The following is a 22,936-nucleotide window of genomic DNA, read 5'->3' on the forward strand; positions in this document are numbered from 1 at the left end:
GCAACACGGTGCTTCTTCAGAGTTTTCAATAATTTCTTTTCTTCATGCTCTGAAAGGTTAGCACTAATAATAACAGGATATATCTTTTTCTCATCAAGATAAGCATATCCAAGAGTATCAGGTAATGGTTTAAGCTCAAACACGGGATCACCCTTGGGAGTAGGAGGATCCCCTAGGATTTCAATAGGCAAGTTATGTTTCAAAATAGGTCCCTGTTTAAAGAATACTTTATCTATTTCCCTTCTTTCATTCATAAACATATCATTTTCTTGGTCGAGCAAATATTGTTCTAAAGGATCATTAGGAGGCACGGAAATAGAAGCAAGACCAATAATTTCATATTTACGAGGCAATTCTTTATCATGGGGTTGTCTACGAAATTTAGCAAAATTAAACTCATGAGACATATCCCCCAAACCAATAGTAACAACATCCTTTTTGCAATCTATCCTAGCATTAATAGTATTCAAGAAGGGTCTACCAAATATAATGGGACAAAAGTTATATTGTGGGGAACCAAGAATAAGAAAATCAGCCGGATATTTAACTTTCCCACACAAGACTTCAACATCTCTAACAATCCCAACTAGTGAAATAGTGTCTCTATTGGCAAGCTTAATTGTAACATCAATTTCCTCTATCTCAACAGGTGCAATATCATGCATAATTTCTTTGTATAAGGAATGAGGTATTGCACTTGCACTAGCACCCATATCACATAAGCCATGATAGCAATGATCTCCTATTTTAACAGAAATAGCACGCATGCCTACAACAGGTCTATGTTTATTTTTAGTGTCAGGTCTAGCAATTTTAGCAGCTTCATCACAGAAGTAAATAACATGCCCACCGATATTATCGGCCAAGAGATCTTTAACCATAGCAATACTAGGTTCAACTTTAATTTGCTCAGGGGGTGTAGGTGTTCTAGTATTACTCTTATGAACCATAGTTGAAGCTTTAGCATGATCCTTTATTCTAATAGGGAAAGGTGGTTTCTCAATATAAGCAGTAGGAAGAACAGGATCAACATTATAAGTGATAGTCTTTTCTTCAACTTTAATAGGTGCAACTACTTTTACTTCAATGGGAGGATTATATTTAAACCACTTATCCTTAGGGAGATCAACATGAGTAGCAAAGGATTCACAGAAGGAAGCTACTATCTCAGAGTCAAGTCCATATTTAGTGCTAAATTCACGAAAAACATCGGTGTCCATAAAAGATTTAACACAATCAAACTTCGGGGTTATACCTGACTCCTTACCTTCGTCGAGATCCCAATCTTCAGAGTTGCGTTTAATTCTTTCCAATAAATCCCATTTGAATTCAATAGTCTTCATCATAAAAGAACCAGTACAAGAAGTATCGAGCATAAAAAATTTGAACAATAATTTCTTGAGAGCTCATGATTGGGGCATGAATATAACATTGACTGAAGCCTCCCCCAAGATTGAGCGATGCTTTCTCCTTCGCGAGGCCAAAAATTATATATATAATTACGATCACGATGAACCAGATGCATAGGATAAAACTTCTGATGAGATTCCAATTTCAATCGGTTGTAGTTCCATGATCCCATATCATAACATAGCCTAAACCATGTCAATGCCTTTCCCTTCAAAGATAAAGGGAATACCTTCTTCTTGATAACATCCTCGGGCATACCTGCAAGCTTAAATAATCCACAAATTTCATCCACATAGATTAGGTGCAAATCGGGATGTAATGTTCCATCACCTGTGAAAGGATTAGCTAGTAGTTTCTCTATCATACCCAAAGGAATTTCAAAGTAAACATTTTCAATAGGTTCATTAGGTTGAGGAGCAACTCTTTTCTCTACTGGTCAGGGTGAAGATACCCCATGCAAGCCCCTCAAAGTATTATGTTCCATAGTAACAAATGACAGTAAATTTCAGCACACTATATAAATTTTCCTTACCAAATTCCACCTACCAAAGGCGCTTCACTCCCCGGCAATGGCGCCAGAAAGGAGTCTTGATGACCCACAAGTATAGGGGGTCTATCATAGTCCTTTTGATAAGTAAGAGTGTCAAACCCAACGAGGAGCAGAAGGAAATGACAAGCAGTTTTTAGTAAGGTATTCTCTGCAAGCACTGAAATTATCGATAACAGATAGTTTTGTGATAAGGTAATTTGTAACGGGTAACAAGTAACAAAAGTAAATAAGGTGCAGCAATATGGACCAATCCTTTTTGTAGCAAAGGACTAGCCTGGACAAACTCTTATATGAGGGAAAACGCTCTCGAGGACACATGGGAATTATCGTCAAGCTATTTTTCATCACGCTCATATGATTCGCGTTCGTTACTTTGATAATTTGATATGTGGGTGGACCGGTGCTTGGGTACTGCCCTTTATTGGAAAGGCATCCCACTTATGATTAACCCCTATTGCAAGCATCCACAACTACAAAAGAAGTATTAAGGTAAACCTAACCATAGCATGAAACATATGGATCCAAATCAGCCCCTTACGAAGCAATGCATAAACTAGGGTTTAAGCTTTTGTCACTCTAGCAACCCATCATCTACTTATTACTTCCCAATTCCTTCCTCTAGGCTCAAACAATGGTGAAGTGCCATGTAGTCGACGTTCACATAATACCACTAGAGGAAAGACAACATACATCTCATCAAAATATCGAACGAATACCAAATTCACATGACTACTTATAGCAAGACTTCTCCCATGTCCTCAGGAACAAACGTAACTATTCACAAATCATATTCATGTTCATAATCAGAGGGGTATTAATATGCGTAAAGGATCTGAACATATGATCTTCCACCAAATAAACCAACTAGCATCAACTACAAGGAGTAATCAACACTACTAGCAAGCCACATGTACCAATCTAAGGTTTTGGGACAAAGATTGGATACAAGAGATGAACTAGGGTTTGAGAGGAGATGGTGCTGGTGAAGATGCTGATGGAGATTGACCCCCTCCCGCTGATAGGATCGATGGTGATGATTTCCCCCTCCCGGAGGGATGTTTCCCTGGCAAAACGGCTCTAGATTGGTTCCGCCAAGGTTCCGCCTCGTGGCGGCGAAGTTTCGTCCCGAGAGCTTGCTTATGATTTTTTTTCTCGAACGAAAGACTTCATATAGAAGAAGATGGGCACCGGAGGCCTGCCAGGGGGCGCGCCCCCACCCTTGTGGCCAGGGTGTGGGCCCCCTCTGGTTAATTCTTTCGCCAGTATTTTTTATATATTCCAAAACATGCTCCCGTGAAGTTTCAGGACTTTTGGAGTTGTGCAGAATAGGTCTCTAATATTTGCTCCTTTTCTAGCCCAGAATTCCCACTACCGGCATTCTCCATCTTCATGTAAACCTTGTAAAATAAGAGAGAAAAGGCATAAGTATTGTGACATAATGTGTAGCTACAGCCCATAATGCAATAAATATCGATATAAAAGCATGATGCAAAATGGACGCATCATGTAGTCTCCTACTGGATTGATACCTTGGTTCTCAAAAACTGAGGGAAATACTTACGCTACTTTGTGGCATCACCCTTTCCTCTTCAAAGGAAAACCAACGCATGCTCAAGAGGTAGCAGTTATCCCAAAAGTAATGTCTTAAATCATAGAAGAATTTTTTATTTTGTTGATATGTGAAGCTAGGTGGAAAATATGTAGCAACAATGTAATTAGCATAGTCAGCATACCAAGGAGTACCATTAGCAACATTTATTGCAGCTAACTGCTCATCGGGAAAACTATCATCAATAGGAAGTGGGTCATCAAGCACATTTTCAAGCCTAGACAAGTTATCAGCTACGGGGTTTTCAGCTCCTTTTTTATCAATAATATGCAAATCAAATTCTTGTAACAAGAGAACCCAACGAATAAGTCTAGGTTTAGCATCTTTCTTTTCCATAAGATATTTAATAGCAGCATGGTCTGTGTGAACAGTTACTTTGGAATCAACAATGTAAGGTCTAAACTTATCACAAGAAAACACCACTGCTAATAATTCTTTTTCAGTAGTAGCATAATTTCTTTGAGCACTATCTAGAGTTTTACTAGCATAATGAATAACATTCAATTTCTTATCAACTCTTTGTCCTAGAACAGTACCAACAACATAATCACTAGCATCACACATAATTTCAAAAGGCAAGTTCCAATTAGGTGGTTGAACAATAGGTGCAGAAATTTAGGCTTTCTTGAGTGTTTCAAAGGCTTCAAGACAATCATCATCAAAAACAAAAGGAATATCCTTTTGCAAGAGACTAGTAAGAGGCCTAGAAATTTTAGAGAAGTCTTTAATAAATCTCCTATAGAAACCAGCATGACCTAGGAAACTACAAATACCTTTGATGTCCTTAGGACATGGCATTTTCTCAATAGCATCAACCTTAGCTTGGTCCACTTCCATACCTCTTTCAAAAATTTTATGACCCAAGACAATGCCTTCATTAACCATAAAGTGGCATTTCTCCCAATTCAAGACAAGATTTGTTTGTTCACATGTCTGCAAAACTCGATCAAGATTGCTTAAACAATCATCAAAGGACTTCCCATAAAAAGAGAAGTCATCCATGAAAACCTCAACAATCTTTTCACAAAAGTCAGAGAATATAGCAGTCATACATCTTTGAAAGGTAGCAAGTGCATTACATAAACCGAAAGGCATACGTCTATAAGCATAGGTTCCAAAAGGACAAGTAAAAATGGTCTTTTCTTGATCAGGTTGAGAAACAGGTATTTGTGAAATGCCAGAGTATCCATCTAGGAAGCAAAAGTGCGTGTGCTTGGATAATGTTTCAAGCATTTGATCAATAAAAGGCAAAGGGTAATGATCTTTTCTGGTTGCTTTATTTAATTTTCTAAAATCAATTACCATTCCGTAGCCTATAACAATTCTTTGTGGAATAAGTTCATTCTTATCATTAGGAATAACCGTTATACCTCCCTTAGGGACACAATGAACAGGACTTACCCATCTGCTATCAGCTATTGGATAAATTATACCTGCTTCCAGAAGTTCTAATATTTCTGTTCTTACCACCTCTTTCACCTTCGGATTTAACCGACGTTGGTGATCAACATTGGGTTTAGCATCAGGTTCCATATTAATTTTGTGCTGACATAGAGTGGGAATAATGCCCTTTAAATCATCAAGAGTATATCCAATAGCAGCTCGGTGCTTCTTTAGAACTTTCAATAACCTTTCTTCTTCATGTTCTGAAAGGTTAGCACTGATAATAACATCATATATCTTCTCTTCATTAAGATAAGCATGTTTTAAAGTGTCTGGCAGTTGTTTTAATTCAAACACAGGATCACCCTTAGGTGGAGGAGGACCTCCAAGAGTTTCAATAGGAAAATTGTGTTTAAGCACAGGATGTTGTTCAAAGAAAATATTATCTATTTCATTTCTTTCATGCATATGTAAATAATTCTCATGGTGTAGCAAATATTGTTCTAAAGGATCAGTAGGTGGCACAGCAATAGAAGCAAGACCAATTAAGTCATCCTTGCTAGGCAATTCTTTTTCATGACGGTTCCTACTAAACTTGGAAAAATTAAACTTATGAGACTCATCACCAAAGCTAACACCCACAGTTTGTTTTTGACAATTTATCTTGGCATTAACGGTGTTCAAGAAAGGTCTACCAAAGATAATGCGACAAAAGTCATCTTGTGGGGAACTAAGAACAAGAAAATCAGTAGGGTATTTTATTTTCCCGCACAAGACTTCAACATCTCTAATAATCCCACAAGGTGATCTGGTGTCTCTATTTGCAAGTTTAATAGTGACATCTATGTCTTCTAACTCTATAGGTGCTATGTATTCCCTAATTTCTTGATATAACTTTAAGGAATAGCACTCACACTAGCACCCATGTCACATAAACCATGATAATAGTGATCTCCTATTTTAATTGAAATGACAGGCAGGCCAACAGCTGGTCTATTTTTATCCCTTTTTTGGGTTTGGCAATTCTAGCAGCTTCTGCACAGAAGTAGATAACATGCCCATCCACATCTTCTTCCAAGAGATCTTTAACCATAGCAAGATTAGGTTCAACTCTAATTTGTCCATCTGGTTTAGGTGTTCTAACAGATATTTTGTTAACCACAGTTGAAACTTTAGCATGTTCCTTTATCCTAACAGGAAAAGGAGGTTTCTCAAAATAAGCAGTAGGTACAACTGGATCAACATTATAAAGTATAGCTTCTTCTTTAACTAGTACCGGTTCTTTAATTTCCTCTTTAATAGGTGGGTAATATTTAAACCACTTCTCCTTAGGGAGTTCAACATGAGTAGCAAATGATTCACAAAAGGAGGCAACTATCTCAAAGTCAAGTCCATATTTAGTGCTAAACTTTTGTAAAGCATCGGTATCCATAAAAGTTTTAACACAATCATACTTAAGTTTAATACCTGACTCTTTATCTTCATCGAGTTCCCAATCTTCAGAGTGGCATTTAATTCTTTCCAAAAGATCCCACCGGAATTCAATAGTCTTCTTCATAAAAGAACCAACACAAGAAGTATCAAGCATGGTTTGATCATTACGAGAAAGCCGAGCATAAAAATTCTGGATAATAATTTCTCTTGAGAGCTCATGATTGGGGCATGAATACAACATTGACTTAAGCCTCCCCCAAGCTAGAGTGATACTTTCTCCTTCACGAGGCCAAAAATTTCGATCACGATGAAGTAGATGCATAGGATAATTTTTTTGGTGGAACTCCAATTTCAGACGATTCCAATTCCATGATCCAATATCATCGCATAGCCTATACCATGCCAATGCTTTTCCCTTCAAAGATAAAGGGAAAACCTTTCTCATCACCTCATCTTCGGGTAAACCTGCAAGCTTAAACAATCCACAAATTTGTTCCACATATATCAAGTGCATATCGGGATGTTCGGTTCCATCTCCTGCATAAGGATTAGCTTGCAGTTCTTCTATCATACCAGAAGGAATTTCATATTCAGCATTTTCATTAGGTGTTGTAGGTTGAGGGGTAATGAATTGTGGTTCCGGACGAGATGAAGATACCCCGAACATACCCCTCAAAGGATTGTTTTCCATAGTAACAAGTGACAATAAATTTCAGCACACTATATAAATGTTTCCTTACCGAATTCCACTTACCAAAGGCGCTTCACTCCCCGGCAACGGCGCCAGAAAATAGCCTTGATGACCCACAATTATAGGGGATCAATTGTAGCTCTTTCCGGTAAGTAAGAGTGTCGAACCCAATGAGGAGCAAAAGGAAATGACAAGTAGATTTTAGTAAGGTAGTGTCTGCAAGTGCTGAAATTGTAAGTAGTGTGTAGTTTTATAGCAAGATAGTTTGTAACGAGCAAGTAACGATAATAGTAACAAGTATGCAGCAAGGTATCCCAATCCTCTTGAGGCAAAGGACATGCCAAAATGGTCTCTTATAATAAGCAAAGCGTTCTTGAGGGTACACGAGAATTTCATCTAGTCATGATCAGAGGGGTATTAATATGCATAGTGGATCTAAACATATAATCTTCCACCAAATAAACCATAGTAATCAACTACAAGGTGCAATCAACACTACTAGTCACCCCTATCAACAATCTATAGTTCCGGTAACAAGATTGAATACAAGAGTTGAACTAGGGTTTGATATGAGATGGTGTTGGTGAAGATGTTGATGGAGATTGCCCTCCTCAAGATGGGAGAGTTGTTGGTGATGATGATGACGATGATTTCCCCCTCCGGGAGGGAAGTTCCCCCGGCAGAATCGCTCTGCCGGAGGGCAAAAGTGCTCCTGCCAAAGTTCCGCCTCAAGGTGGCAGCGCTTCGTCCCGAAAGTCCTCTCCTTATTTTTTTTCTAGGTCAAAACCACTTATATACCAGAAGACGGGAACCGGAGGTGGGCCGAGGAGGCCACAACCCACCAGGGCGCGCCAGGAGGGCCTGGCGCGCCCAGGTGGGTTGTGCCCACCTGTTGGCCCCTCTCTGGTGTTTATTGGATCCAATATTTCTTAAATAATCCATAAAAAATCTCCGTAAAGTTTCAGCTCATTTGGAGTTGTGTAGAATAGGTGGCCTGACTAGCCTTTCCAGGTCCAGATTTCCAGCTCCCAGAATTCTCCCTCTTGGTGTGTTCCTTGTAAATTATGAGAGAAAAGGCATTATAATTACCCCAAAAAGCATTATTATGGATAAAAACATTATAAATAACAGTAAGAAAACATGATGCAAAATGGACGTATCAGTTTGCCGAGATCCGATGAATTGTGGATTTATGATCAGCTTGTCTATGAATATTATTTAAACCTCCTCTGAATTCTTATATGCATGATTTGATATCTTTGCAAGTCTCTTCGAACTATCGATTTGGTTTGGCCAACTAGATTGGTTTTTCTTGCAATGGGAGAAGTGCTTAGCTTTGGGTTTAATCTTGCGGTGTCCTTTCCCAGTGACAGTAGGGGCAACAAGGCACGTATTGTATCGTTGCCATCGAGGATAAAAAGATGGGGTTTTCATCATATTGCTTGAGTTAATTCCTCTACATCATGTCATCTTCCTTAATGCGTTACTCCGTTATTTATGAACTTAATACTCTAGATGCATGCTAGATAGCGGTCGATGTGTAGAGTAATAGTAGTAGATGCAAAATTGTTTCGGTCTACTTGACACAGACGTGATGCCCATATTCATGATTATTGCCTTAGATATCATCATAACTTTATGCTTTTCTATCAATTGGTCGGCAGTAATTTGTTCACCCACCGTAATATTTTCTATCTTGAGAGAAGCCTCTAGTGAAACCTATGGCCCCGGGTGTATTTTCCATCATATAATCTTCTATTTTTCATCATATAAGTTTCTGGTCTATAATTTTAGTTTCTGATTTACTTCCTTTGCAATCTTTTACTTTCCGATCTATAAACCAAAAATACCAAAAATATTTACTTAACCGTTTATCTATCTCTATCAGATCTCACTTTGCAAGTAACCGTGAAGGGATTGATAACCCTTTATCACGTTGGGTGCAAGTTGTTGTTTGATTGTGCAGGTATTCAGTGACTTGTTCATTGTCTCCTACTGGATTAATACCTTGGTTCTCAAAACTGAGGGAAATACTTACTCTACTTTGTTGCATCACCCTTTCATCTTGAAGGGAAAAACCAACACAAGCTCAAGAAGTAGCAAAGTGCGACGCTGGTTGCATTGCCTTGCTTGCACACGTCGGTATCGATCTTACTTATCCTGTGGCGGATCTCGCCTCCATTGTCGACGCCATGGTCGTGTTCCATATTCATGGCGAGTGTGGTCCCGAGCACAATGAGACTAAAAAGTCCAAGTATTCCTCCTCAGATGCCACCCTTCCTCTCGCACATGGTCGCCACACCATCTTGCTAGCACATCACCCGTCTGCCCTCCCTCGAACGCTCTATCATTTCTGCCGGTTGTGGGCAACATCCCTACTCCCCACACCACGCCGCCTCAACTCTCTGACTCACCTGGACCTGGTAACCGCTGACGCCCGGATCCTGTCGATATAGTCAGCATTGTCGATCTCCTTCCGCACCTTGTGCATCACCTCATTGATCCCGCTACCCCGCCACATCCATCTTCTCAAAGAAGCTAACGACGCATGTCTTTGGCTTCCCCGCGCCTCCTCGTGTCCGTCCGGCCGCAACGTGCCTCATTGGTTGTTGTACAACGAAGTAGCCAATGGTGACATCCTCGAATAGCTTTCTCTGCTCGAAGATATCATTTCCGACATAGAGGCCAGCAACGATGGGACACAACCGCCGCTTTTCTCTTCCATTAATCCAACTAAGTACTCCTTTCACTTGTTGTATGTAGTCTGGGATGTACTTTCTTGATTACTTTAGTTATTGGTATTGGTTTTTGGGGAATAATTATTGGTAGTGGTTTCAAGGGAAAGATGGAGGGAGAAACCGGGTGAGGGGGGATGAGCGATTCTACTATGTTCTGACACGTTCTTTCGATTTTAGGTGTATGGATGGATGGCAGTGTTTGCTTGATATACGACTTTGAAAGATGTGAGTAGATTTTTAATCTGTTGGACAATTGGATGTTTCATACTGACATAATTGAGTGAAGCTTAGTATTCAGGACAATGGTATTAACGAAAGTTTACTTGGATAGGATGCAAAATTCAATACTATAGTATACTTTGGTCATAGTATGCGAAACGATTGGATTATCATTTGCTATTAATTTCATTACAACAATGTTATTGCCATTAAAGTTTGAGCGGAATTATTTACAGTTTGTGATTTTAAGAAATACCATAAATCTAAAATGTTCAAACAAAATCATATGACCTTGTTAGCTCATAAATATGAAGTGTTAGACGAGGGGAAAAGATGATGGATAGTAAGGACGAAGTGGGACATCGGAAGGAAAATGTTGAAGCTGGCCAAGCAAAAGTAAGAATGCCTCTCCTATGTGTTTAAGAAATAGAACAGTCGTTGTACAAATGTTTGACCCAAGACAGGGGCAAAGAATGCTAGCTTCTTGTGCATGGGAGAAGATATGTAAGAATATGTTAGCTTATTTCTTGAGAGGACGAAAATATATATAGTTCATGCACAAAATACATCCGTGTGCACAAAATACATCCATGTGCCATAAATGTATGAAAATCTCATCATCATAACTTTATCTTTTTAGGGACCTGGCTAATTTTACATTCTATCATGACTTTTTTAAACTTTATTGGCATGGCAAAACTGAATTTTCATTTTGCCATGGCAAGTTTACCTATTGTAGGGTGGAGACCCTAAGCATAGATCTTTCACGAATTGGAGGGGAATCCATGAAGAACGCGAAGAACCCAAAGAACAAGAGGGGAAATCACAACAGGAAAACACTCAAGAACAAGTCCAATCACACATCCACTAGACTCACAACCACACAAGATCCACAAAGGCACAAGAACAACAAAGGGAAAGATACAAGGTAAAGTTCATCCCAAATCCAAAGGAGATGAGGTCTTGATGATCCTATGATGGGGATCCTTCTCCAAGAGGAGGCCTTGATATCAACAAGAGGATCTTCTCCAAGAGGAGGGCTTGATCTCCAAGAGGAGCTTCTCCAAGAGGAGGTCTAGATCTCCAAGAGGAGGAAGATGAGCAAAGCTCTCTCTTTGTCTATCAAATACTTTGATAACCCTAAAAACTGAGAGGAGCACGGAATATATAGTCTAGGGGCGAAGGGGTATGGGCCTCGGTGGTTACATGGGCTTTTTAGCCAAATCGTAGCGAAACTGGGCCTACTGAACAGTCCGGTGGTAAGGACCGGACAGTCCGGTGAGGACAGATACATTTTCGTGTGCCACCGGACTGTCCGCTGTGGGGACCGGACTGCCCGATAGTGCAATTTCAGTGTAACCGGACTGTCCATTGTGGAGATCGGACTATCTGGTAGTGCAATTTCGGGATGCTTCCTTTTCTTCATCTTGACGCTAGCTTCCGGTCAGCTCTTGGGTCTTGGGGTCCTTCTCCTTGGCCTCTGGGAAGCTTCCTAGCCGCTTGGTGGTGGTTGCCCTTGTACCTAATGATGCACAATGTTCCATGGTGAGGTAGCACCCAAGTCCAATGGATATTCATGTAAATCTCAAAGAGGAGCGGGTTCACCTTAAGTCCGGTAGGTCCGCTTGGGGCTTGAGGGGCTATGAAGGTGTACATGGAGATCACCATAGGATGCTCCGCATCATCCCCTCCCCCTTGGGAAAGATCCAACCTCGGATTGGACTCCAAATCACCATGGGAAAGAGATGGCTTCACCATGTAGGAGTTGACGATCACCCAATACTCATCATCTTCAAGCTCGGAATGGGCATGGTCCAATGTTGCACCGTCTAGTGATTCCTTCAAAAGGAGCAAAAACAACAAACACTTGGAAAAACAAATGTGGTTAGCGTTCGGGAAAAACCAAGCATTCAAGAGGTGATTCACCACACAAGTGTCATTATCAAGCATAGCATATGGTTTGAAAAAGGATTGTGACATGGCATGTAAGCATATCAATCGAGCACAAGCAAAGATATCATGGGGAGAAGCATGTAAATGTGAGGTTGTGATGCAAATGTGTGTGACAAGATAATAAGCATTTACCTCAAGGTCATAGCAAGCATTCACAAATTGCTCAATGAAAGGCCTATGGTAGGCATATGAATCATTCATAAAACCAAAGAAGATGAGATGTCTAAACACATGGGTCAAGTGCAAGACAATCCAAGCATAACGTGCATAGGGTGTAGTGAATATAGAGTGGCACTCAACACAATAAAAAGAGCAATTGTTTATCATGTGTGAGGCAATCAAGGCAAGAATGTAGCAATCAATGGGACATCGCATATGTGAAGAAATTATATTGTTGCAACCAAACATATGATAGGAGCAAGGAATCCAAGAATTGGATGCAATACACAAGGCATATATATCGCGATGCATGGAACGGTGAAAATGACAAGTCGAAGCAAGATCTCTAACATGTGTGCAAGCAAGTGGTCCAAGATGAACAATAAGTCTCATGGTGCAAGCAACACAAGTAGTATGATCCGTCATATCCATGCTCAAGAAAGATGTCACCTTGAAGGCATGTCCTTGTGCATTCTTCACAAAGCCGAAGCACAAGCAAGTGTGATGTAGAAGCGAGTCGTGGTAGAATGTATGATGCTCACTCTCAAGAGCTCGAATGGTCACCTCACGTGAAGTGGAAGTGGACACAAAGTCCAAGTATCCTACACATGCATAAAACAAAACAAAGAAAGTATGCGCATGGTAGATAAACACATCATCCATCATGATGGTTCTCTTCTTTTGCACATAACCATTAGAAGCACAAGTGCATCAATAATATGATGCAACAATGGCTATATTCATGGCACTAGGTATATGGTGCAAATAGGTAAGACAAGCATGCTTCTCAAGGAATATGTCAAATTCTCCAAATATATGCGAGAATGCTATGGGGGCAATCTCATTAGCAAGACTAAAATCATTGTTGCACTCAATACATGGCAAATCATCTAGCATGAGAGAGGCAACACATGGAGATATATGATAAGAAGCAATAAAAATCATGTGCAAAGCATGTAGATGGTTGTCATCAACCGCATAAAATAAGCAAGTATGAATCATTGGTGATGCAACAAGGCAAGCAATCATAGAAATCATGTCGTGCAAACTAGTGGAGTGAAGATGCAACACACTAGAGGAAATCATGGCAATCATGTCATGTGTGCAAATAATAGGCATAGACAATGCGCGTGACATATCGCAAGAACGACCACAAAGCAAGATCATAGTATAATCATAGGCATGGGGCACAAAGCAAACATGATAATAACAAGTGATATCTCCATCAAGATTGCAAATACACATACAAGTACTAGAATCAATCATCATGTGTAATGCAAAGCATGGGTCAAAAATGCATGGCAAAGGCATAGGAATGAGCATATCATGCAAAGTGAACATGGCAGGATGGGCATATAATATGTAATGAGCAATAACCCAAAGCCAAGTGAGGGCCATGTAGAAGAAATGCGCGAAGTCTTTGCGCGAAGAGAGCGGTGGTAACGACAATCCGTGGGATCCCAAGTCATAATTGCTCTCTAGAGCTCGTTTTGTCAACTCATGGGATTGTGAGGTTGACAAGTATTCATGGGTACCTACAAAAAAGAGACACAAACCAAAGAAATTGTGCATGTGGTAAATGTACACATCATCCATCATGATGTGTATGTTCACATGAGAGTTAGCACAAGATAAGCATCGCTCAAAGAAATTTGATGCGTGGTATAAGAACATGTCATCCACCATGAAAGAATAGTTATTATGTATGACACGATGGGGATGCAAATTTAGCATACAAGTATATGGCACATCAATAGCATGTTTATTCATGGGAAGCATATTGTGCATACAAGTGTTGGGAGCATGCAATGCATGTGATGAATCAAAATCTCCTAAAATGTATGAGGAAACTATGGGGGTCTCCTCATGAGCGATATTGGAAACATCATATGGAGAAAATGGACAACATCCAAAACAATGCATATCCGAAGCTAGGTTGTCATGGCATGGCATATGAGGTAAATGATGCAAAGGGAGCATATCAATATCATCACAAGAAAAACAAATGCCAATAACCATGGGCTTGTCATCTATGCCATATGTGCAAATTAGGTTTATTTTTATGGCATATGCATAGTCACTATGATGAGATTGCAAATATGACATATTGTTGATCTCATGCATAGCATATGACAAGTCAAGTGGATTGTCAAACATGATGTGACCTAAAAAATTATCACAAGAAATCCTATGTAACATGGCATCACAACTAATAGACTCCACATGGCAATCATCATAATCATCATAAATGGGTAAATCATCGCATGGAGAAATCGCACTAGCATGAAGCATGGAAATAGGTTGGTCAACATCATGCAAGCAATCAATGTCAAGAATGTCCACTAATGGGACTAGAGCATCACCGTCACCTATGTTACCGTTTTCATTCCACTCAAGTGGTGTAGGTGAGGTGGGAAAGACCAAATGGCGGTCATCTTCATCTTGATGGAACCATGTGGGGGTTGCATCATATTCCACCATGGCCATCATATTTTCCAAAGGAAGGACGAAGTCGTCGAGGATCGGTGTGTCATCATATATGGGACCTAGCACCAAATGAGAAGACACAATAGAGGTAGAGGTTAAGTTGTTAGAAATGCAAATGGCCTCACGCGACCTATCAACTATCACACTCTCTCTATGTGGTGGTTCACTCACTCCCTCAAGGTAGGTGCACTCAGTCTCACGTATGGTGTAGTCACTCATCTCACTCAAGTGGCGGGGGTTGTGGCTCTCCTCACATGGGAATTTGGGCAACACATCATATACGGGTCTAGTGGTGAAGTCACTCTCATCCTCAATATGGTGGCACAAGTCACTCAAGTCATCATACGTCACCATAGTCGAAGGGAAAATCCCATACTCAACCATCTTGTTGTTGTCGCCGTGGATGAAGGCCGAAGATGGCACATCATCGCTCTCCTCCATGACCGAAGGGAAAATCCCATGCTCGGTCATCTCATCACCGTCGCCGTGGATGAAGGCTGAAGATGGCACATCATCACTCTTGCCTCTAAAGATGGAAGCATCATTCTTGCTTGCCACCTTGTCGCTCGCCTCCAAAGCTTGGTCCTTGAGGGTCTCCGTAGTCGTACTCGTCACTGCACCATCTTGAAAAAGAGTCGAAGTAGACTCGGCATCATCAATGCCACAAAGAGGGATGGCGGTGAAGTCGAACTTGGGAGCATCGTCTTGGAGCTCGTCGGGCTTGGACATCTTGGTGGTACTATCCTCATGCTCGATCTCATGGAGCTTGGTCACCGAGAAGTGTGCTTGGGGTGAAGAAGCCTTGGCCTTCATGAGTTCTTGTTCTGCCTTGAGAGCACCAATGTAGTAGTCGTCAAGGGACTTGTAGTTCTCGAGGAAGATAGTCTTGGAGATGTCGTTGTGTAATCCCATCATGAAGTGGAACTTCAGTGAAATAGGGTCGTCCACGCCGGCTCATCGCAAGGCAATGTTCATCTCCGTGAAGTACGTGTCGATGGACTTGGATCCTTGGAAGGTGTTCTCCAATTGGCGTGTTCCGTGTAGGTTGGAGGCACGAACTCTCGCCGCAAAGCTCTCTTCATCTTGGGCCAACTCATGTCATAACTCTCCGAATGTGTGTGAAGCCACCATGTCGATGCGTAGTCGTGGAAGTTCGCTGTGGCGCACTTCACTTGATCTTCGGGAGGAACTTGATGTAGCTTGAGGTAGTCGTCCATGAGGCGCTCCCACTCGAGATACTCCTCAGGTTCTTGAGTCCCATAGAAAGGAATCTTCTGGTCGGTGTCGAGGTCGTAGTAACTCATGGAAGTCGCATACTTGAGCTTGGGGAGCTTCTCTTGGGCATAGTCTTGAGGTGCTTTTTGGCGAACATGCCGCATGTCCAAAGGCGAAGATGCCTTGAAGTCGCTTGGTGAAGATGCCAAGGTAGATGGTGAAGTCGTCAAGCGGTTGTTAGTGTTGAGCTCTTGACCTTCATGTTCTTGTCGTTGATGGTGTCGATGCCGATGTGATCTTGCCGGAGATGGTAGCTTGGAAGCATGTGCTCTTGAGCGCCTTCTCGAAGATGAGGAAGATCGCTTGTAGGCCTTGATGAGGGATTTGATCTCCTCCATTTGAGCATCCATCTTGGCGTCCAAGTTGTTTTTCATGGCATCGAACTCGTCATTGTTGTTGTAGACCGAAGGTGAAATTCCTTGCCTATCCATCACAAGACTCGAGTAGAGGTGAGTAGGAAATGAGATAGACAATACCAAGTTACCTTTTCCCAAAGTTGAGATATATCTTGTTTCACTCAATGTGAAATGAAAGAATAGTAGAATTGGTACTGGACTTGTTCACTCACACCTATCAAGTAAAGCTTATGGAGTAGCTCGGTGAGGATAGTAGCACAAAAATTTGATGCAACATGTTAGCAAGAGTCAATAATGTTGAAAGAGATTCACAAATTCGCAAGTGAAACAAGTAGACCAATAGCAAAGAATGGCACACGGAAACACACACACGGATAGATAAATGGGGTCATGCAACCAAGGAATGAGCACAAAATATGGAATCCACGGAAAATGCTCGTGTTGCACAAGTCAAGAGAGACGCTAGCACGATTGCTCAATAGGCGGATACGACACTTGTGCACAACCTATAAGATGCAAAATGGATAAACTTTCTATCCCAAGTATGCTATTATGTATGGTTCCCGGTGTGTTCGCACACGATGATCCAAGATGGTCAATATGGTAGTATGATATGCAATGTGGCGATGATATGGCTATTGCTTACAAGCTCTTTGTTTTCTCTTTACTTAAAAGTTTATTCTCTTTTTTGTATGGTCACTATGCAAAATGCACAAACCAAGATAGGAATTGTGTATATGTGGGAACAATCTTGTGACACAAGAGATGATATGATGATACCAAGATGAGGATACCAAGATGATGTGGTATGTATGCAATGGAAGGTGCGGATCACTAATGTGCACAAGTGAACTTGCCGGAAATACTCAAATGGCTAGTCTCGATAGGCAAGTGACGCAAAATGGCTAGGGGTTAACAAAGCAATGGCAAGAAAGAATGTACAATGATGGGATACCACGATACCAAGATGATATAGAGGTTACCGTTCTTGCTTACGGTTAGGGTGTCAAAATGGTGAAGGTGGACGATGTCGAATTCTTGTTGAAGTTGAGCGGCGGTGTTGTCGATGTTGAACCGTTCATAGTTAGCTGAAACACCCTAGGTAACGGAAAAACCGCAAACTCAAAATCTCCAACGGAAAATGTCAAATGGTGATAGCGGAATGCGATGGTGGTTCCGGAGTTGACAATGCGGAAGTGGTGGTAGTGGTTGATGAAGACGCAATCGTCCCTAAGTAGCCGAAACACCTTAGGAGACTCAAGTCACCAATCAAGCAACCACAAATACTATATTGATCAAAATGGGTTAGATTGAGGAAAGCTATGGTGGTTTTGCGTAAGATATGGTGGAGCGCCTAGGCAAAGATGTCAAAATGTCAAAATTTTGGTGGAGTCAATTGATGTTGGAACACATGGATGGGGGATGTCAATAGCTACTCAATGAGCTAAAGAACGTCAAAATTGGACTCCGGATGTGGAAGATATGGCCGCAACAAGAAATCAGCCGAAGCAGTTTTTGAACTAGCGGACAGTCCGGTCCTAGGTAGCAGATAGTCCGATCTTCATCCGAAAACCTTCTGATTCGAGCGGACAGTCCGGTATTGGGGAGAGGACAGTCCGGTCTGTGAGCGATTTGCTCCTAATGCGAGCGGACAGTCCGGTACGGGGGTCCGGACAATCCGGTGCGGGTTGGGAAGGCATGAAATTGAATTTTTTGGGCAGAAATGGATGATTTGGGGGTCAAAATTGAGGAGATTTCGTGGATGGAAGGTGGGGTAACTTGTGGGGAAGCTAGATCCACTCAAGACACAACAAATACATGGATCAAAATATACAAAACATCATCAAACCAATAAATCACAAAAACAAATTAGGGCTATTTTTGGTGGGGATTTTTGGATTTTAGGATGAAATCAAGCAAAACAAGGCTAGAAAACGGTGGGGAAGACTCCAAATTTGTTATCAACGTGGCTCGTGATACCAAGATGTTGTAGGGTGGAGACCCTAAGCATAGATCTTTCACGAATTGGAGGGGAATCCACGAAGAATGTGAAGAACCCGAAGAACAAGAGGGGAAATCACAACAGGAAAACACTCAAGAACAAGTCCAATCACAAATCCACTAGACTCACAACCACACAAGATCCACAAAGGCACAAGAACAACAAAGGGAAAGATATAAGGTAAAGTTCATCCCAAATCCAAAGGAGATGAGGTCTCGATGATCCTATGATGGGGATCCTTCTCCAAGAGGAGGCCTTGATAACAACAAGAGGATCTTCTCCAAGAGGAGGGCTTGATCTCCAAGAGGAGCTTCTCCAAGAGGAGGTCTAGATCTCCAAGAGGAGGAAGATGAGCAAAGCTCTCTCTTTGTCTATCAAATACTTTGCTAACCCTAAAAACTGAGAGGAGCACGAAATATATAGTCTAGGGGAGAAGGTGTATGGGCCTCAATGGTTACATGGGCTTTTTAGCCCAATTCGTAGCGAAACTGGGCCTACCGAACAGTCCGGTGGTAAGGACCGGACAGTCCGGTGAGGACAGATGCATTTTCGTGTGCCACCGGACTGTCCGCTGTGGGGACCGGACTGTCTGGTAGTGCAATTTCAGTGTGACCAGACTGTCCGTTGTGGGGACCGGACTATTAGTAGTGCAATTTATGCACGCTTCCTTTTCTTCATCTTGACGCTTCCGGCCAGCTCTTGGGTCTTGGGGTCCTTCTCCTTGGCCTCCGGGAAGCTTCCTAGCTGCTTGGTGGTGGTTGCCCTTGTACCTAATGATGCACAACGTTCCATGGTGAGGTAGCACCCAAGTCCAATGGATATTCATGTAAATCTCAAAGAGGAGCGGGTTCACCTTAAGTCCGGTAGGTCCACTTGGGGCTTGAGGGGCTATGAAGGTGTACATGGATATCACCGTAGGATGCTCCGCATCATTACCTATACCGACATGGCAATTTTTTAACTTTTATTGCCATGGCATTTTTCACTTTTTATTTTCCATGCCAAATTTACTTTCATTTCCATGGCAAATTTTACTTTACATCCATGGCAATTTTTAATTTCATCTTTTTCATGGGATTTTTTTTTTGCTTTCGTGGTACCATGTTAAATTTACTTTAGCATGGCAACTTTTACATTTGTCGCATAGCATATTATGGTCCTAGAAAGACATACAAAGCCTACTTTCTAGCATGGCAAAAATTTACTTTTTGTTAACATGGCAAACTTTCTTTAACATAGATGGCAAAATTTAATTTGTGTAATGTTCATTCTATTCGTTGTATTTCTTTGTCATGACATTTTGTGAACCTAATTATGTTGCCATGGCAGTTCTGAAAAAAAATGACACAACATCAACTAATGAGGATTTTTGCCATGGCAAATTTGTGCTTCACGTCAGTTTTTTTTCACCAATGGCATTTTTGCCATGATTTGCATAGGATTTCATTAAGGTTTGCCCATGTATAATGATAAATTTTTCTTTCGTGCCTGCAGAAGATAGCAAATTCAATTTTTATTTGGCAAATTCCATTATTGTCACATTATTGTTTTTGCCAGGACATGTTAATTACCATGTGTTTTTTGCCACAACATTTTCTGAAAGTTTGTTGCCATGGCGATTTTCCCTTTATTGACATGGCAAATTTTCCTATAATGCCCTGGCAAATTCTTTTTACCTCTTTCTTTTGCTATGTTTTTTTACTTCTTAATTTGCCTTGGCAATTACGTTCTAACATTTACATACATGTCAATCTAATCGCTAATGGCAATTTAAACACTTTTTTTTCGCTACCATGTATGTACAGATGAAAATTGCTATGATATTTTTCTTTTGAGACATTGCAAAAAAATAGCCCTAGCAATTTTCTGCTTTTAAAGACTGGGATTTTATTTAGCACGGCAAAAGCTGTATTGTATTTGTCACAACATTTTTATTTGTTTCGCTACTGGGCTTTTTCTTTTCCTTTTCGTTTTCACAAAGAAAAGGCATGTAAGGGTGATGGGGAGGCCGTTCGGGCTGTGGGGGTTCTAGTACCGGATATCGGGGGTCCAATTATTACTTTTATTATTCATTTACTAGCGTCCACTACAGCTATATGAATCAATCACAATAAACATCCTACAAATTCCAACTAGCAAAGATGGCGCAGCGGGGTGTCCGCGAACGGCCCGTCCAGCACACCGTCGGCAACAATCTTGTACGCCTTCTCCGTCATGTGCAGGCCGTCCCAATTGGCGAAGCGGTCGGGGCTGCCCCAGAGTTTCGTCTTGTTGTTGCACGCCCCGCTGTGGTACGGCCCATTGCCGCCGCAGCACGCCACGAGTGGGTCGGCGATGCCGTACGCCTGCGGCTTCTGGACGAACTGCATGGCCGCGCTATAGTAGTCAGCGTAGACGATCTTGACGCCAGGGTTCTGCGACCGGAGCCTCACAACCTCCTGCCGCAGCGCCAGGTTGTGTTTCTGGGAGAATTCGTTGTACCACTTGAGGCAGTGGAGCTCGTCGTAGTCGTCCGTGACCTTGCTCTCGTGGGCGCTCAGGTACGCCGGCAAGCATCCGATAGGGAAGTTGCCAGGGACGACAATCGTCCTGGCGCCTAGGTTGATCACCTCCTGCACGGTGGCGCCGATGCAGGTGACCACGTCGGGTAGGTACTTCTCCGGTGTCTCGCGGGGGTTCCTGGGGTCGATGAACCAGAAGTTATAGTCATTCCCGCCAATCTCGCCCATCAGCACCAGGGACTCGCTCAGGAGAGCCCTCGTGGCACCTATGTCAAGATGAAAAAACAATGTACAGATCTGATGAATTGCAATGACAACCATGCATGCACGTGCATATATGTACTGTATATATGTTGCTTACCATCCCCGGGAGCAATGCGCGCGAGGACCTTCTTGAAGGAGGCAAGCTGCCGGTCGAGGTCGGAAGGCGCGTTCATCGTGAAGTTGTAATTGGTCTTGTAGTACTCCGGTGGAAGCGCAATGGCGCCTGCCACGGCGAAGTTGGCGCCATTGGGGAACTGCCCGGACGCCTCCTCCGGGATGCTCGGCGGTAGCAGCGGCAGGCCAAGCGCTTCCGCTGAAAACATACGCACATAACATATGCACTCCTCATTTTAATAACCAGAATAATAATCGATGATGGCGTCGACGGCTCACCGTAGAAGTCAACGACGACACGGCCGTCGGTGACGCGGCCGTTGGGGTGCTTGAAGAAGGTCATGCCGTAGGGCAGCTCCTTGATTGGCGACGCGCTGTTGCCGATGGAGTACAACAAGTTGCCGGTGTCGATGAGGGAGTCACCGAATGCAAAGATGCGCTTGTAGCTGCAGCCGCACAGCGCCACGTCCGCGTTGAGAAGCGCCACGATGGAGATGGCGAGGACAACGACAGACACGCCGGAAACAGCGGAGAAGCACCTGCGACTCCCCATGTCTGAGAAACAAATATGTTCTGCTGCGACATCGATTTGCAATTTGGTATCCTTTTATAGAACTTCCCGAAGGATAATAATGCAAATGAGGGGTGCATTTATTATTCTATATGGATATGCACTCCATAATTAACATGAAGTGGTATATATGCGTGACATTATTTATAGAATGCATATCGATATGTGTATCAAGGATAACGTGAGACGGAGGTTATATACAGGGTGAATCATAATAAAGGCGAAAGTTACATGCAGCGTTACTTAATAAAGAGGAAGTTAATTTCTTGCCTAAAATAAAGAGGATGAACTTTATAAGAACCCTTAGACTATTCATACTGGGAGTAAAATAAGGCTGGTCGTAATGGGAAGTATCATATACTAGTATCATGCATATGATACTAGTGTATAATACTATCTCCCAATGCATAGTATCATACATTAATATCATGTAGTACTATATTTATTGACATGCATGACACATACTAGCATAACATTTATTACGATACAGTATCATGATATGATACCCAATCATCTCTTTTTTCATTTAATTCTATATCATCTTATCAAAATTGACTATTTGGCATGTATGATACTAGCTATGATACTCCCATTACGACCAGCCTAAGTGATAACATCACACATATCTACGCAAAAAAATGATGTTGCAAGTAATTAATGGAAAAAAAGAGGCATGTGATAAAATAATATGTTACTCACATTATGGGTAACATCATACGTACCAAGATAAAATAAGTATACAACCTATAAATAAAATGTTGCATGACACCATACATATATTACTCCCCATTATAGAGGTAATACTCCCTCCTTCCTAAAATATAAGGCGTGGATTGACTTTTTTGACCTTTGTTGCATAACTTTGACTATCATTTTAACGTATTGTACGTACATAAATATAGTATACAGATATATGAAATAAAACTATTTTGTAAGACAAATATGAAGATATTATTTATACATGTTCAATACATGTACTTTGATATATATCAGTGATCAAAGTCATGCATCAAAGACCATGTAAAATCAATTGCGCCTTATATTTTGTGAAGGAGGGAGTAACATAGACTAGTAATGTATACATCTATATCTATACCCCCTTATTACTAATAGAGCAAGGTGTGTTTCGTCAATTTTTTCATCCGTTCACCGTCAAAAATATTTTTTTCCTATCTGAGGTGGTACTAAATTGTTATGTGTTCGTCTACTAAAAAAAAGTA

General features: G+C 41.5%; 1 protein-coding gene across 1 annotated transcript; it reads right to left on the reverse strand.

Annotated features, from left to right (window-relative positions):
* Positions 1 to 20,307: 20,307 nt before the first annotated feature.
* On the reverse strand, positions 20,308 to 21,698 carry LOC119314960 (GDSL esterase/lipase At2g27360-like). The gene is made up of 3 exons (XM_037589640.1): positions 21,425 to 21,698; positions 21,129 to 21,344; positions 20,308 to 21,033 (listed from the first exon to the last, which is right to left on the reverse strand). Exons 1-3 carry the CDS (start codon positions 21,696 to 21,698, stop codon positions 20,399 to 20,401), a joined length of 1,125 nt encoding a protein of 374 aa, XP_037445537.1. The 3' UTR covers positions 20,308 to 20,398.
* Positions 21,699 to 22,936: the final 1,238 nt, after the last annotated feature.

Source organism: Triticum dicoccoides, chromosome 6A (assembly GCF_002162155.2).
Source record: "Triticum dicoccoides isolate Atlit2015 ecotype Zavitan chromosome 6A, WEW_v2.0, whole genome shotgun sequence".
Taxonomy (NCBI): domain Eukaryota; kingdom Viridiplantae; phylum Streptophyta; class Magnoliopsida; order Poales; family Poaceae; genus Triticum; species Triticum dicoccoides.